Genomic DNA, 18,193 nt, shown 5'->3' with positions numbered 1-18,193 from the left:
GCAGGGAAGAGTTCTACTGCTCTGTTGTTCCAACATGGGGGGACCTGCAACACCATCCTGATCCCAAATATTCAGTTTCCCTTAGGGGAACTCATTGCACTTCAAGGTGTCCCTTCTCCCACAGGAATCTTTCCTGCAGACCTCTGTAAGAAGTTAAATTAAATTAAAATTAATGGAGATTGCCCATCTCCTAGAACTGGAAGGGACCTTGAAAGGTCATTAAGTCCAGTCCCCTATCTTAACAGCAGGACTAAGTACCATCCCTGACAAATTTTTGCCCCAAATGGTCTCTGCAAGGATTAAACTCACAATGCTGGGTTTAGCAGGCCAATGCTCAAACCACTGAGCTATCCCTCCTCCCACATGGGTACTGCTAGAGCTAGCTATTACTCTCAGCTTCACTAAGGAGGGATCATTTGACATTCTGTTTGAAACTCTGCTGCTAGGGCAGGCAGAGTAACCTGTCCATCCTGACGGGCTGGAATCTGCGTAACAGTATGGTGTCACCATGCCTCAGTTTCCCTACTTCTGCAAGAAGTCTCAGTCTCAGCTCTGTCCAGCTCTTACCCAGGGAGTTCATTCCCCCAAGCCAAAGGTAGCAGCTTTTTAGCCCCATGCTTGCTGATCCGTGACGCTAGATAAAGACTAGGTAATGTTCTGTGGCTCCTGGTAAGAAGTAAGTTGCTTCAGTCTCTGCCAGGTTAGTCATCCAAATCATTTCCCATTAGCACTTCCATAGGTAACTGATCATGTACCCAATGTGCCTCTTCTTGGTACCTCATTTCAAGTATATTTTTGGGTCAGGCACCTTAACTAGGGATCCACACTCCTCCCTCATGGTTAGATATTCATTGCGTACAAACTTATTGGGGTCTGCTATGTCAGGCTGTGTCAGCTATCTCAGCACTCATGTCCTACAAGCCCGGGACCCTTGTTCCATTCACCTCTATGCCCTGACCCCACATCCCACCCCCAAGATTCCCATCCACACCTGCTACTTGATCTGAGGAAACCTTGTGAATTTGGTATACTAGAGCCTAATCCCACTACCCTCACTTTGGCTAAACTCCTGTTGTTGTTCTCATTCATGTCCTGTTGTTGTTCAATTAAGCTTTGTAGTCTGAACATCGTATCCCGTAGAGGAGCTAGTGGGGAGCCTCCCGCTATCTGGATTCTCCATTATATTGTGAGTACCAAAGACCTGAAGAGCTGACATTCCTTCCAGCTGGATTTTTACTCAAGTAACCCTTTGTGGGCCATGGTCAGACCCCTGGCATCTGGACCTGAGGCACTCTGCCCACATATGTCCAGGCCCAACTATGTGGCATGGCAGCTGTCAGGGAGTCTGCTAGCCCTGCTTCGCAGTGCAGTGGCGCCTCCAACTAGACTGTCAGGCTACGTCTACACTGCAAAACTTACAGAGTGACTACACTGCATGTGTGTTTTTGTGAAAGTAAATTTACAGTAAAGCATCGAAACAGAGGGCTTCTTGAGCAAGAGTTATTCCTCTGCCCACGAGGAATAAGCCCTCTTGCGCAAGAAGGCAGTGTGGACGGGCAACAGGGGTTTGATGCCCAAGAAACGCCTATGGCTAAAATGGCTGTCAGAGCTTTCTTGTGCAAAGGAGTATGCAGACTGCCACGGATGCTCTTGCGCAAAAGCACATGGCAGTGTGGACGCACTCTTGTGTAAGAACTCTTGTGCAAAATAGTTTTTGTGCAAGAAACCTGCAGTGCAGAAATAACCTCAATGTCCTGGTTAGTGATGCTGACTGGAGCTTCTAGGATCTCTTTTTGATTGGTTGTTCTGGTCCAAAACCTGACATATCATCACTCTGCTTTTGATTTAAGCTTGGTTTTAGTGTTGTGGTCACTTTCTGCAAAACACTATTATTACAGAAAGCATCCTACTGCTACCACCAGCTGTCATCAATTTCTGGGCATGCTTTGGACCCATCTCCATGAAATGTTTTGGCCTGGGCAAAGGCTTCAGGCAAATTGCCATGGATCTTTAATGGTGAATAGAGCCTTAAGTAATGAGTGACAAATGGGTGATAGCTGTGATTCAAGCTGACATTTTAAGACCTGAAATGGGGCCTCTTTAAAACAGACTTGTTTTACCATTTGAAATCATCCTAGAGGCCCAAATTATTGGGGTGCACCAACAGAGCTAATTAAACAATTGCTTTATAACTGAGATGTGAATGTTGAAGGTTAATGATGATGAACACTTTCATTCTGCAGTACGCAGAATTTTATTCTGAGTTGGTAGGCAAAGAGAAAAATGGATGAAATGTTTTACTCCTGAACAAGAGTATTGGGGAACATCTGATAAGCAAGCTCAGAAGTAGTTCTAAGGAAACTCTGTATATAACCCCTATCCTTAGGTTGTTATTGCAAACACTATATAATTTCATGTTGAAAAGAATTTTGTAAAACCTGCACTAGCTCTTGATGTTCTTGCTAGCCTTATGGGATTACTATTCCATGTTCAGTTATATTGCAGTTTATGAAATGCTTTAATATTCAGTTCTGTGCTTCCTGTGGTGTCAGCAGTTAAGGCGGCATGTTAAAAATCTGGGTGGTATCCCATGATGTCTTTCATTTCAGAGGAATTTTAGTGTGGGAACTTGGAACTTTGGCCACATGGGACTGGCCACGCAGGATGAGGCTGAAATCCTGCTCAGTCTGATTTGAAAAGGGCATAGATCCATGCAAGAGGATTGTCTACTCCTCATTTATACAGCAACTAGGTGGGGATATGATTATTTGCTGTCATTCACTTTGCCTTGTGACTGAGGTGCAGAGGGTGACACAGCCTATTGCAAACATATGATTCATGTAGGACAATACAGTGAAATAATACACTGATACACTGATACAGAGGCAGCAGCATAGAGTGGAAGGGGGCTCCTTGGGAGTGGGGCCAGAGCACACTAGCTGCCAGCCCTGCCCCCGGGGACTATAGAATAGTTGAGTAACCGATAAGAATTCATGAGGTCACTTGGCTATTCAGTTAACCAATATTTAACATCCCTAATCTGAGAGCAGCAATGCCTAGGAGCTGAGATGCCAGAGAGCACAGGGAGCTGTACATAGCAGCCACAGAAGAAAAAGGACTTTAGTTCAGATGGCCCTGGCCTCCTAAAACCTCTGCTAGATCATGGAACTTCACCTGTTTTTTCCCTCCCTTACCACTCCTGCAGGCTCTATTGCAGAAAGTGCTTTTTCTCCCCCTTAGGGATGCCAAGCACCCTCAGCTGCAGTTAAAGTCACTCAGAGCAGCGAGGGCACTCAGCATTTTTGAAAATCAGGTACCAAAGCATGGACATAGGAGTCTAAGTTTAGGTGCTTATATTTGAAAATCCAAGCCAAAATTTGTCAAATGTACAGCTTGACCCTGAGGAAGACTGAGCACCAGTAACTGCTGATGTGGCAGGCACTGTAATACCAAAGAGGCTGTGTCTACATCGCTCTGTCGGCAGAGGGATGTAAATGAAGCACTTCGAAAGTGAAAATGAAGCCGAGATTAAAATATCCCACGCTTCATTTGCATAATCACATAATGGTGCTCTTTTGAAAAAGCGCTATTTCGAAATTGAAACCACAGTCTAGATGCGGTTCTTTTGAAAATGGGGTGCTTTTTCGAAAGATCCTGTAAACCCAAGGGGCTTTCGAAGTGCTTCATTTACATCCCTCTGCCGACAGAGGGATGTAGTCTAGACATAGCCAGAGACAGAAACTGCTCACCCTGAGGTAGCAGATGGGCAGCATCTTACAGCATGGTCTCAGTGCCACTGTTATGTGTACCATATTGCACAATATGCTGCAGATAGCCACTGTACAGAAATGAAAATGAACTGGTGTTGGCTTGTGTTTTTGACACATCTAGTTCGTACTAGATGACTTGCACAAATAACTTGCAAAATATTTGTCTTAGGAAACTAGATGAGGCAGCATTGTCATGTGAGAGGAGTAAACAGCTTTAATCATTGCTGACAATTTACCTTTATACTTGTTAAGTCAGTCTATAGTGGTAGCCAGTTAGATCATTTAAAAGCATGGAATGTTAGGAGGTCGCAGCAAGAGGCATAAGAGAAAGTGCTTTTGAGTAAACTTACTGCAATTGAAGGAAGCTCAGTGTTGAAAGGAAAACTTAACCTTGAGATGTACTGCATTATGTAAATTGCTTGCTTAAAAATTAAGAGGAGGGGAAAAGCTAGTTTTCACTGTTAGACAATATTAGCTTGACATTGAACCATTTTGTGTCTTTCTGTTATTTATAGATGGACAAGTAAATAATGTCCATCATGTCAGCAGCATGGAAGAAGAGCCACTACTAAAATCCAATTTAAGAGCTGAGAGTTTTTAGCAAATATTGAGCATCATGCTACCTTTATTTTGTAAATAATTAAAATATCATATGACTGAACTAGGGCCTTGATCTTTAGAGCCCTGCGCAAAACAAAAATGAGGCATCCATATCCATATCCATATCCATATCCATATCCATATCCATATCCATAGATGTGGATACCCTCAGATATAAAGCGGATATGCATGGATTTGCAGGGCTCAGTTGATCTTGCAGTGAGTTCTACAGGGACAGACCCTCTGCATTCACATGGATCTCCTTGATCTCACTAGATCACTAATTCTCATCTTGCCATTTTTGCTCTTTTACCCCTTCTTCACAACTCTTGTACATACCATTTGTTGAGCTGAAATAATTAACATTTCACCCAGCACATGCAATGCTATTAAATTTCTGTAAAGGCAAACAGCATACAGTACTTCAGATCACTATATTAAAAAGCTCAATTTATTAATTCTTAATGCATAAACCAACCACACCACGTGGGGACCTGTGGGAGTATCAGGAAACAAGTGAAGTACCTAATTAGCCACAGCATCATTCTCTACAACAATTTTAATTAACTTTTAGAGCAATAATTCATTAGCACATTCCATAACAACATATTTTAATGATCTTTAAAAAAAATGCATGGTACAGTCTGCAGTACTGAGATTGGAAACACAAACTTCAGACATTCAATGACTACCTAGATTGGGGGACAAGTGGACTCATGGCTTTTGCACCAAATTGAAAGCCTCAGCCATTGGTTCTTTTGGAAAATCTCCACCAGCTCTGTGTAGCATTAGGGCTGACACCCTTTGTCTAAAGGCTTGAGCAGATCTGTTTACTTCCAGTAGAAGGAATCAATGTGCATATGTACTGGTTCTACTACATTTCTCATTCATGTGTACTTACAGGCAGTACTTTTTCTAGCCACATAGTGGTGTCATGAGAGTGTCATTGTGACTCAAACTTCAACAAACCAATAAGACATTAATAGAAAACATCATTCATTAGGATTGGTTAGTAGCTTACTGGTAAAATTCTAAGCTAGTGTATATTTGTGCTTAGCAATGTCTGTTCTGTGATTTCCAACATGCCCCTCAGTATTCTAAATTTACTTTGACAGCTGGTAAAATGTATGATTTGTGCATAAATAATGACAGTGCAATGTATGATTTGTTGAAGCAGACTTTGAATGAGAGAATGGAAACAGAGCCAGGCATACATAACAACTGCAATTGTTTGACTACCCTGCTTCTTTAATTCCATTCTCCCAAAGCAAAGCATAGCAAAGAGGTGGGGAAACTGGGCACTTATGGTTGGTATAATGAAGAGAACTCACTCATAATGAGTTTGGCTCACATGCAATGACTGCCAGATGCAAATGATCCTTGCCCTCCTAAAAACTGCTAGATCTTGGAACTTCACCTGGGTTTTTCCTCCCTTAACCCTCCTGCAGATTTTACTGCAAAAAGTGCCATCTTCCCCCCTTAAAGATGCTATTTTAAAATAGTTAAAAATCTTAGAAAATTTCCAGTGGCTTACCTGGTAAATCATAGTGTTCAATATAGTTTAGACAGCCTGGATAAATGATAAGCCACTTGATTAGTAAATATTACAATGCTCTAATAAATCTGTTAGGGCATGTCTACACTACCCCGCTAGTTCGAACTAGTGGGGTAATGTAGGCATACCGCACTTGCAAATGAAGCCCGGGATTTGAATTTCCCGGGCTTCATTTGCATAAACTGGGCGCCGCCATTTTTAAATCCCTGCTCGTTCGAACCCCGTGCCGCGCGGATACACGCGGCACAAACTAGGTAGTTTGGACTAGGCTTCCTAGTCCGAACTACCGTTACTCCTCATTCCACGAGGAGTAACGGTAGTTCGTGTCGCGTGTAGCCGCGCGGCACGGGGTTCGAACGAGCAGGGATTTAAAAATGGCGGCGCCCAGTTTATGCAAATGAATCCTGGGAAATTCAAATCCCGGGCTTCATTTTCAAGTGCGGTATGCCTACATTACCCTCCTAGTTCGAACTAGGAGGGTAGTGTAGACATACCCTTAGACTGTAAGGTGCCACAGAACTCCTCATTGTTTTGGCAGATACAGGCTAACATGGCTGCCTCTCTGAGACAGTTCTGTTATGTGAGCCAGTAAGTTTCGGAGTGACGGCTACAGGCCACTTATAGTAAGTAGTGTTTTCAGTGGTAGAATGGGTTGTGGTTTCATATAGGGATGTCAACGTGCAGTTGACTACATGATTAACTGGTAAGCCTGGGCTTAACATTTAATTGTATTGACTACATGCATTCCTCCCCCCCTTTCTGCCTCTGCATCAGAAGCAGCAAGTGGGGGGAGGTGGGAGCTGGTGCTCATTGGGAGTCAGCTTTTAAACCTGCTCCCCATGAGCACCGGATCCTACAGAGCAGCAGTGCAGAGGGTGAGAGGAGCAGGTGAGAGCTGGTACAGGCGGGAAGCTGTCTTTCAAGCTGGCTGCCTGCATGTATCGGCTCCCGTGGAGCCGCTTCCCCCTCCCCCCCTTGTTGCTGCCTCTCTCTCAGAGGCAGCAGCGTTGTGGGGACAGGCAGGAGCTGATACATGCAGGGAGCCAGCTCCGTGGAGCCACCTGCCCACCTCCCTGCTGCATCCCACAGAGGCGGGAGGGGCAGGTAGGAGCTAGTGCTCAGGGGAGCAGGTGTAAAATCTGGCTCCGCACGAGCACCAGCTCCATGGAGCCGCCTGCCTCCCCCTTCCTGCACACTGCTACCTCTATAAAAGGCAGCGGTGCGGGGTGGGGGAGCGTGGGGGAGACTGTTGCGGAGCAGTCTCTGTCCATGGTGGGCCCAGGCTTGTCGCAGACAGAGGCTGCTCCGTGGGATGCTGGCACAGCCTCTGTCCGTGGGGAGCTCAGACCCACCCAGTTGACAGGGGCTGCTGCCATGGACAGAGGCTACTCCATGGGATGCCGGAGTTTTCCAAAACTTGCACGCGCTGCCTTCTTTTGGTTATCTTCTTTCCTTTCACACTAAGGGTACGTCTAGATTACATGCTTCTGCCAACAGAGGCATGTAAAATAGGCTACCCGACATAGTCAATGAAGCGGAGATTTAAATATCCCTGGCTTCATTAAAATAAAAATGGCTGCCGAGCTGTGCCGGCTCAGCTGATCTTCGGCACAGCGCGCGAGTCAAGATGCAGATTGGTCAACAGCAAATGCGTTTGCCTACCACTCCTGTAACCCTGATTTCACGAGGTATAAGGGAGCGGTCGACAGAGACGTTCCCTGTCGACCGATCCACGTCTTGACTCATGCGCTGTGCTGACGATCAGCTGAGCCGGCACAGCGCGGTGGCCATTTTTATTTTCATTAAGCCGGGGATATTTAAATCTCCGCTTCATTGACTATGTCGGGTAGCCTATTTTACATGCCTCTGTCGGCAGAGGCATGTAGTCTAGACATACCCTAAATGAAGAGGAAAGGAAGAAGTCATTAGATTGACAGTGTTTTCCCTCTGTATCAGAGGCAGCAGTGCTGGATGGCAGGCGGGAGCCAGTCTGCACAGGGAGCTGGTTTTTAAACCAGGGGCCTCCCCAGGAGGGGGGCCAGGAGTACAGTTTTGATGCAGTTACACGATTATTCCATTAACTGATATCTAACATCACTAGTTTCATATAACATGCCATGTTTAGCTTTATTCACATGGCTCTGGTGAACAATAAATGAGATGGTTTTGCATCATTTACCCCAGATTCAGGCAATAAGGTTGACCTTATTAAGCAGTCTGTTAGCATTTGGTTCTGTGTAGTTTAATCCAGACCTGTTGTGTAAAATTGTCATGGGAATTAACAGTGCTGTGTGGGTGTGTTTTACAACAGAAATTCCAGAATTGGTGTTTTAATCAGATTCACTACAAGTAAAACTGAAACTAGATACCACACAGAATTGCACATGGGGAATTTACTCTCAAGTACAGAACATGCCTAAAGGGAGGTGGGGCTAGTTTATTTAAAAAAAAAACAACTTCAAGCATTTAGATTTGCCACAACAGCTGCAATTTCACACAACAGCTGCAAATTCTTTTGCTCATTTTCTAATGCAGATATGACAATCCCTAGCGCAAACAAACCAGACATATTTTCAGTGGCTGCTGTTCACAGGGCATTTTGTATTGTATTTTACATCTGTGGGAACATAGTGTGAATTTCAACCCTGTTTTGTGTATTTTATGTGTTTCACAGAAATCTGAAATGCCCACTACATAAGAACAGCCAGTGTTGGTCAGGGTAGTGGTCCACCTAGCCCAATATCCTCTTATGACAGTGACCAATGCCAGATGTTTCAGAGGGAATGAACCAAATAATTACTAGGCAGTCAATGAGTGTATGTCTACACTGCCACCCTAGTTCGAACTAGGGTGGCTAATGTAGGCATTCGAAGTTGCAAATGAAGCCCGGAATTTAAATATCCCAGGCTTCATTTGCATCTTGCCGGGCGCCACCATTTTTAAATCCCCCTTAGTGCGGATTCCGTGCCCGCGGCTACACGCGGCACGGAGTAGGTAGTTCGAAATAGGCTCTCTAATTCGAACTACCTACTCTGTGCCGTGTGTAGCCGCGGGCACGGAATCCGCACTAAGCGGGATTTAAAAATGGCGGCGCCTGGCAAGATGCAAATGAAGCCCGGGATATTTAAAACCCGGGCTTCATTTGCAACTTCGAATGCCTACATTAGCCACCCCAGTTCGAACTAGGGTGGCAGTGTAGACATACCCTAAGAGGCTAGACACACCCAGAGCATGGGGTTGCACATGCATGACTATCTTGGCAAATAGCTATTGATTGACGTTTTCGCCAGGAATTTATTAAATTGTTTTTTGAATCCAGTTATGCTTTTGGCCTTCACATCATCCCCTGGGAATGAGTTCCATAAGAACATAAGAAGGCCATACTGGGTCAGATTAAAGGTCCATCCAGCCCAGTATCCGATCTGCCAACAGTGGCCAATACCAGATACCCCAGAGGGAGGGAACACAACAGGTAATGATCACATAATCCGTCCCCTGTCATCCATTTCCAGACAAACGGAGGCTAGGGACACCATTCCTACTCACCCTGGCTAATAGCCATTGATGGTCCTAACCTCTTAGAATTTAGCTAGCTTTTTTTTGAACCTTGTTAAAGTCCTAGTCTTCACAACATCCTCTGGCAAGGTTCCACAGGTTGCTTGTGCATTGTCTAAAGAAGTTCATCCTTTTGTTTGTTTTAAACCTGCTGCCTATTATCTTCATTGAATGACCTTTAGTGCTTGTGTTATTTTCTTCACCTAGGGCTTGTCTAGACTACATTCCTCTGTTGAAAGAGGAATGTAAATGAGCCCGATCAAAAGTGCAAATGAAGCGGAGATTTAAATATCCCATGCTTCATTTGCATATTCGCGGCTGATTACTGTTTCAAAAAAGGGTTTTATGTAAGTGAAACCGCAGTCTAGACGGGGCTTTTTTGAAAAAAAAACAACCCCTTTTTCAAAAGAACCCATATTCCTGAAACCTGTTTTCGAAACAGTGATTAGACGCGAATATGCAAATGAAGCGTGGGATAGTTAAATCTCCACTTCATTTGCACTTTCAATTGGGCTCATTTACATTCTTCTTTCGACAGAGGAATGTAGTCTAGACAAGTCCCTAGAAATATTTTTCTAGACCTTCCTCCTCCATGACTCTCTCCTGATGGATCCATTAAAGAGGACATACAAAAGTGGCTCCTTCTGGGATAGCTTCTTATTTTGTACCTTTTTGCAGACATGTTAGTATCTAGGCTTTGCATTTCCAAAACTTGCCTGCACTGCCTGCTTTTGGCTGTCCTCTTTCCTTTCACACTAAATGAGGAGGCAGGGAAGGATTCATTAGATTAATAGTGTTTTTCCTCTTAATTGGAATAATTACACTGACTTAGAAGGAACTACTTGGAGTTGGCCATCCATGGATTATAATGTACAAAAGCACAATTATTTTTGAGAATATAGTGTCTTGTCTTCAGTAGGAGAGGCTGAAGGATTTGGGCTTATTTAGTCATCAGAAGAGAAGAGTGAGGGGGGATTTGATAGCAGCCTTCAACTTCTTGACGGGAGGTTCCAAAGAGGATGGAGAAAGCCTGTTCTCAGTGGGGACAGATGGCAGAACAAGGTGCGATGAAGTTGCAGTGGGGGAGGTCTAGGTTGGAAATTAGGAAAAACTATTTCACCAGGAGGGTGGTGAAGCACTGGAATGGGTTACCTATGGCGGTGGTGGAATCTTCATGCCTAGAGGTTTTTAAGTCACAGCTTGACAAAGCCCTAGCTGGGATAATTTAGTTAGGGTTGGTCCAGGTAGAGGACTGGACTCGATGACCTCCTGAGGTGTCTTCCTGCCCTAGGATTCTATGATTCATTTAGTAAATAAACAATCAGTCCATTTCACAGACAGCAGAATGTGGTGCATGCACAAATATACCCAGACATTTAGTCTTTTCCCAGATCATATGCAATAGCATAATGATCTAAGACAGTGGCCACCAACCAGTAGATCAGGATCTACAGATAGATCCGGGAGCCTCTGACTGGTGATCCTGACTGATTTGGCCAGGAAGCTATCAGACACTGGCACTTCAGCTGCCCCTCCACCCACTGTCATGCTGCCCCTGCCCTCTGCCTTGGAGCTGCCCCCCTGGGAGCCTCCTACTTGCTGTGCAGGGTGTGGGAGGGAGAAGGGGGGGACCGATGTCAGGGTGTCCCTCCCCCTCACTTCTGTAACCTATCTCCATACAAAGAGAAGGGGATGGAGGGAGCTTGGCAATGCAAATCTCTGTCATTCTCACAAGTACACACTGTCCTTCACTCTCATCTCCCGACCCAACACATACATGGGAGGGGGAGGGGTGATATTACTTCTGTTACTGCTTGCAATGTGGGTTATTTTGAGTTTTGACTGGTCTGTGCATTTCACAATTTTCATTTCTCTCTTATGCTTAAATTTAATTATTTGAGAAGTGAGTTCTAAAATGCCTAACCTGTCATGGCTGGACTAATTATCCCTGTGATAATTGCTGCTCCTGGAAGTGGTTGGCATGTCCCTGCAGCTCCTGAGAAGGGCAGAGCAGGGGGTCTCCACATGCTGTCCTTTCCTGCAGACACCACTCCTGCGGTTCCCATTGATCGATAACGGGGACTGTGGCCAGTAGGAACTGTGGGCTCAGTGCTTGTAGATGACGGGCAGAACATAGCGCCATGGAGCTATTGCTGTACATGCCAGCTGCTTTCAGGAGTGGTGCAGGGCCAGGGCAGGAGTAAGCCTGCCTTAACTCCATTGCTCCACCACCCAGAAGCCATCTCAGTTAAACGGTGCCCAGCCAGCTCCTGCTTCTTGAATCCCTTACCCAGCCCTGAACCACTTCCTGCACCTAACCTCCTGCCCCAGACACGAGTCCCCCTGCACCCAAACTCCTTCCCAGAGCTGAACCCAAATCCCCCACTCTGGGTTAAGTGCACAGCCCCTCCCACACTCCCAACCCATTGGCCCAAGACCAGAACCTGCACCCCAACCCCCTACCCCAGCTTGGTGAAAGTGAGTGAGGATGGGGGAGGTAGGGAGATGGAGTGAGCAGGGTGAGGCCTTGGAGAAGGGGTGGAGCAGGGTCAGACCTCAGGGAGGGGACAGGAAGGAAGTGGGGAAAGGGTATTTGGATTTGAGGTAAGTCTTACATTGCACTTAAATTGAAAAAGTGATCTTGTGGTTAAAAAGGTTGGAGAACACTGATCTAAGAGTTTCTAATGCAGGAGCACTTCGTAGGCAATGAAATAAAACACCCAGTTTTGCTTTCAGCATTCTTACATGCTGTGCAGCTAGTTTAATAAACAAGAATATTCAGAGTATAGATTAAATAGGAATTAAAAAAAAATGTGCATGTTTTGATGTGCTCGTATGGAAACCAATACAAATTCTTTTTTAGCTCACAGTTGGTTCATAGCACTATAGGTATTTTGAATTCTGTGTGTGTTAGGGTGTGTCTAGACTACAGGGTTTTGTCGACAAAAGTGGACTTTTGTCAACAAAACTATACCTGCGTCTACACTACCGCCGAATTCTGTTGACAGTAAGTCGACGGAATGCGGCAGTTTTGTCGATGGCGGTAAACCTCATTCTACGAGGAATAATGCTTTTTGTCGACAGAACTCTGTCGACAAAAGGCGCTATTGCATCCACACAGTGCTTTTTCAAAAGAGAGCGTCTAGACTCTGTCGAAAAAGCAGCTTGCTTTGTCGACAGAACTGGCTGTAGTCTAGACGCTCTTTGTTGACAGAGGCTTTGTCGACAGTATCTGTCCACAAAGCCTCTGTTGACAGAAACCTGTAGTCTAGACGTACCTTTAGTGTGGAGATATGAGTAAACGTAGCAAAAAGCTGTCTGTTGTTAGGAGCTGTTGCTCTTGTGTACTTAATGGAGAAATAATCCATACTTTTATAAAACTTTTAAAAAAATATAAAAAGAAGAAGAATCCTTCTACCCATATTTGACTTTCATGTATATACCTTGCTCTAAATCTAATTTATGCAAATGTGTAACCATTCACAGGATTGTTCTTAGGAATGGATATCTGGATGTGCAGATATAAAATCTGTAGAAACAACTTAACTGTGTGAATAATAATAATTATAGCTTTTCTATTTTGTTTTAAGCCATATGGATTCCAAAGTACTTCAAAATCTATGGAGCTAATTCTCCTTTTGTTCACACTTGTGCAAGAGCATGATTCAAAGCTTGTTGAAATCAATGGAAAGGGCATAAGTCAGGAGTAATTTCAGTGAAGTCATTGGAATTTCAAAAATGTAAGAGAATTGCAAATCCACAATCTCAATCCCTTTATTAATATACAAAAGCTCCATTGTGAAGCATTCAGAGTAGCTACATATAAGAGTACCTAACACACTCCAAAGGCAAAGAAACTAAAATTAAGACTAAGAGTACATACTTTCTCCTCCTCGTCCTCCCAGCTATGCCCATCTTACCATTGCCACAGTTACCGACCACATACCACAATCCTAACTTTAGCCTCCTTTTGCACTTCTAAACATACCTTTTTGGAGACTTTGGTTTGTTTGTTTGTTCCCCCCAAATACTGGTATTTGTGGATGTCTGGGGAAGCAGTTATGTTGAGAGAGGGGTGTTTAGTAAAGGATTAGGTGGGAAAAGTCAGTGTGAGGGGATGAACTGAGCCCAAAGGCCCCTTACTGGAGACTTCAGGGCTCTGCCACACCTATCGCAGGCAGGGAGGTCCTTCAAGTGTCTGCACAGGAAGCAACCAATCAGGGCCCAGAGGGCCATATAAAAAGGGTGGCAGAACAGAGCAGAAAGTGGTAAGAGCAGTTGGGCTGAGCTACTACCAGGAGCTGGACTGGATGCCCAGCTGTCTGAAGTAATTACAGCCTAAGAAGAGCTAAGCTGGGGACAGGGACCAGTGGAGCAAGAGGCTTCTGGCTGGCTGCTTGGACTAAGTGAGGAATGAGCCTGGGGAGGGCCCCAGGAGATTAATATTTCCAAGGGGGAAGCTCTGGGAATACAGCCCAATATTGGGGCTGAGTTCATTTAAAGGCAGAGCTTCAGAGGGGCTAGAAAACTGCCAGCAAATCATTAAAGGGGTTGCCAGAGAATAAAAAACATAAGACAAATACAACTGGAGGGGGTGCTTATGAGAGGTGGGGTTTGCCTTGTCACAGGCATTTAAGGAGAGATGATAGGTTGGCATCCTTAGAAGTCAGAGTTATGTCTATAGCAATCCTCTATCCCTTTCCTGAGAAAGAACTCAGGAGGACTGCTGGTTCTTTGCCAGGCTACCTCTCCATAGGGAAGAACTTCTCATACCAGCAAGCCACTGTTCTTGCTTTACAGAAAGCCACTGTTCTTGCTTTGTCACTGTTCTCTATTGCCCTGGCTAGACTCCTGGGGTACGTCTAAACTACATGCCTCCATCGACAGAGGCATGTAGATTAGCCAGATCGGCAGAGGGAAATGAAGCCGCGATTAAAATAATCGCGGCTTCATTTAAATTTAAATGGCTGCCCTGCTCTGCCGATCAGCTGTTTGTCGGCAAATCGGGGCAGTCTGGACGTGACGCACCGACAAAGAAGCCTTTCTTGATCAGCACAGGTAAACCTGGTTTCACGAGGCATACCTGTGCCAATCAAGAAAGGCTTCTTTGTTGGCGCGTCGCGTCCAGACTGCCCCGATCTGCCGACAAACAGCCGATCGGCAGAGCGGGGCAGCCATTTAAATTTAACTTCAGAAATAATATTGTTTGTCCGTGGAAAGTTTGTATGAAGTCCACAGGAAATTGTTACCTTTCTTAATCTTAATTTTATTTTCTCCTGGTTCTTCCTTGCTACAGCATGTACAGTCCTTTAAAGGGCAAGCCTGGTTCTCCACACTTTAGACAGGAAACGCACAAATGCCACAGCCCCTGGAGAAGTGGCCCATGCAGAAAACCCAGGAAGATGATGTGAACAGGGGTGTGTCTAGACGGCATGTAGTCTAGACACACCCCTGTTCACATCTTCTTCCTGGGTTCTCTGCATGGGCCACTTCTCCAGGGGCTGTGGCATTTGTGCGTTTCCTGTCTAAAGTGTGGAGAACCAGGCTTGCCCTTTAAAGGACTGTACATGCTGTAGCAAGGAAGAACCAGGAGAAAATAAAATTAAGATTAAGAAAGGTAACAATTTCCTGTGGACTTCATACAAACTTTCCACGGACAAACAATATTATTTCTGAAGTTGCCCCTTGCCAAGATCTGAGCTGCTACACAAAAATAGATTAAAAAACACTAAAAGATATTGGCACTTACATGCTTTTCATGAGATCTGTGGGATTCCTTCAAGAACCTTTCCTATCGACTCCAAAGAGCGGTATTTATGGAGCCAGCCAGAAGAGATATTTTCAGGTTTACACTGCTCAGATACATTGTCTGCATAGAATCTGCTAGCCTGTGGGATTAAAAGTACATGGCCCACTGACAACTGCAGGAGTTGAGGTTGAGGACTGCAAATGAAACTATGAGTTCCACTGTATACCTTCAGGACCTTTATCAAATCAGCATAACTGAATCTTATGTGACTTTCTGTGATATCTGTGACTTTCTGTAACAGTTTATTTCATTTTAATATTGGCCATTAAAGTAGAATAGTATCTACAGATCATTATCTTTAGGTTTTAACTATGTTTCCCATTCAGCTTCACAGTAATAAATAAAACTTGTTGACTAGCTCATTAATGTTTGCACAGTCCTTATTAAGCCTCTTGTCCTGTCTTAAGTTAAATGAGCACCTTTGGGTACTAAGAGACTAGATGCAGACAGGTGTCCTATGGTGGAGATTGAACATAAGAATGGCCATCCTGCGTGACACCAACAGTCCTTCTAGCCCAGTATCCTATCTGCCAACAGTTGCCAATACCAGATGCCCCAGATGGAGGGAATAGGTAATCCTCATGTGATCCCTCCCCTGTCACTCATTTCTTGAATTGGGAATCACAAGTCTTCATATGACTCCTTGGTATTGCAGGGTATCTCCAACTCCTCAGAAGTTCTTTAACCGTCTACATGTTTTGTTAGTCGTTAAGGTGCTGCTAGACTATTCATTGTGTTTTAAAATTTCCCCAGAAGTTAACAGTACTGTTAACAGTACAGTACTCTGAATTTGGGAAGTACCTTATACTTTATGGGCACTACCACTGTATTAATAAATATTAATAATTAATATTAATAGAAAAGTTATTGCAACTTAAGGGATGGTATTTTCAAGCTGTCTTTCAGAGTTAAAAATATAGAGTAATTTTTCAGATGTAACAGCACCCCTAAACAAAGAAAACCTTTCAAACAATCCACCCAATATTAATTGCCATATATAAAAGCTCCCCACACTTGAAAGCAGTTAGCAACAAAATTTTATTTCTATATAGACACAATTTGTATGGTTTCAAAGCAAGATAACAGGAATGTGTGAAATTAATTACTCAAGGTGAGCTGAAAGCTGTTACTTTCTACTTACCTGGAATTGGAATGAAAATCTTTTGAAATCCACAATGAATTGACATTGGCACTCATCGTAGAAATTTTTTTCAGACAAATGTCTGAGCCATGCTTAACTGACAGTTTCTTTTTGGCTCCCAATTACCAGCCCAAAGGCAAAACAAAACAAAAAACAAAACAAAACAAAAACATCGTGGAATTACAGCTGTTACAGAATTATAATACAATCTGGAAAAATGTATGTGTGTTGCTATTACATACACGTGAACTCTCATAGAGTTCACACATGCATGGAATAGTAAGATACACACACACACAAACATACACACAATCTTCCAGATTTTATTTTAATTCTGTAACAGCTATTCCATGCATATGTAAACTATGAGTTGTAATAGCAACACACACAATTATTTTACCAAGAACAGCAGAATTTACACCATTAATGACCTTACTTTTTCTTTGCTGGGCATTGATGCTTATATCGTCCCAAATACTTTTGATTTTACCATGTGTTGCCAGTTTCTGTCTCTGCTTCTTTTTCCTGTTCTTTGTCAAGGACCCATGGGGGAGGCTCCATAGCACTGGTTATAAGGCTGACTTTGATCCCCACTCTCACTTTCTCAAATGAACTCTCATCCAGCTGAAGCTTTGTGTGTTCTCCCCCTAGAAATACGGTAAAATTTAGTAAGAGCTTTAAGAATGCTTCTTTGTGACATTTATAGCACCAGGCTGGCTGGAGTAGGTAGGTGGGGCAGTGGGTGATATCATTTTTCTATTAGCAGAAAGCCCTGCCTCCCTTGTAAGTTTCCATTCCTACTGGTGGAGCCTAGGCCACTCCAAGCAGCTTTATTTTTAAAGCTGGTTAAATAGTATCTCTGTGGATTAAGCCTATTGGGGAAACTGCTTCTAGCACAGAAGTTTGTAGTAATACACCTCCTCCCCTCTTACACATAACTTGCTAAACTGATCAAGAAGCAGTAATATGGCTACAGAAGAAGAAAACTACTATGGGAAACATGGTAATTTTTACCTACATGTTTATATTCTAAAAAGCTGAAATGTTTTGTTAGGGCTCTAGCCAATGACTACTGAAGTCAACTAGAGTCTTTCCATTGACTTTTGGGGGCTTTGGATCAGGCCCTATATGGTTTTAGTTAAGTTCCCTCATTACTTGCAAAATCATGTGTTCTGACATAGTATGGAGCTTGCAGCTACAATGAATGGTAGCTCGAAAGTAGAATTGGTATAAATATAACTGATTTTCATTTTAGACAAATGATTTAGTTTAGAAAAATCATGCAGTGTAATGAAGTATGACAGAAGTAATTTTGTTTATTATTTAGATTTTTTTAGAATTGGAATCGGCCAGATTAATCTCATGTGAAGTATTTATTGTAATGGAACAGTAATTCAATCTAAGATTCCTATTATAAAATGGCCTATGAAATAGATGTCTACTCTGTGAAGAGTAATTATCATCTCAATTTTTAATCCTAGCAAGAAAATGACTATGTAATTATTCCATACCAGTGGCTACTTCCCCCAAACCTCCCAAACTCCTAAAGGTTTTAATCAGCTTTCAGAATTAAATGTTTTGTTTTTGTTTGCAAAATGTTGCTAATATGACACGTAGCAAGTCAGTTGTTCACCGAAAACAACAATAAAAACTCCTTCCTAAATCTACTCCCTCTGTTCTTTCTTTAGAGACAGCTTCAGTCATTAGATAGAGGATTTGATGTGTCACTTGGAGACGGATAATTAGAACAAGAAGTGTGTGCA

At 43.5% G+C, this 18,193-nt stretch overlaps 1 protein-coding gene across 3 annotated transcripts in view; it reads left to right on the top strand.

The window, feature by feature from the left end:
* The window catches only part of SLC44A5 (solute carrier family 44 member 5), a 234,804-nt gene that overhangs the window by 99,787 nt on the left and 116,824 nt on the right, over positions 1-18,193 (top strand). The window contains exon 1 of one of the 3 annotated variants that reach the window (XM_006130407.5): positions 17,264-17,433. The exons of 1 other annotated variant lie outside the window; for it this stretch is intronic. In XM_006130407.5, coding sequence (XP_006130469.1) covers positions 17,397-17,433 — 37 coding nt within the window. In that variant the 5' untranslated portion in view covers positions 17,264-17,396. Of the gene's footprint in view, positions 1-17,263; positions 17,434-18,193 lie in introns of those variants that run through there. One more of the 3 variants, XM_006130408.5, reaches the window with a different exon arrangement.

The sequence above is a fragment of the Pelodiscus sinensis genome, chromosome 9, assembly GCF_052426305.1.
Source record: "Pelodiscus sinensis isolate ZL-2025 chromosome 9, ASM5242630v1, whole genome shotgun sequence".
NCBI classification, from domain to species: domain Eukaryota; kingdom Metazoa; phylum Chordata; order Testudines; family Trionychidae; genus Pelodiscus; species Pelodiscus sinensis.
This window is presented reverse-complemented; position numbering and strand designations above follow the sequence as displayed.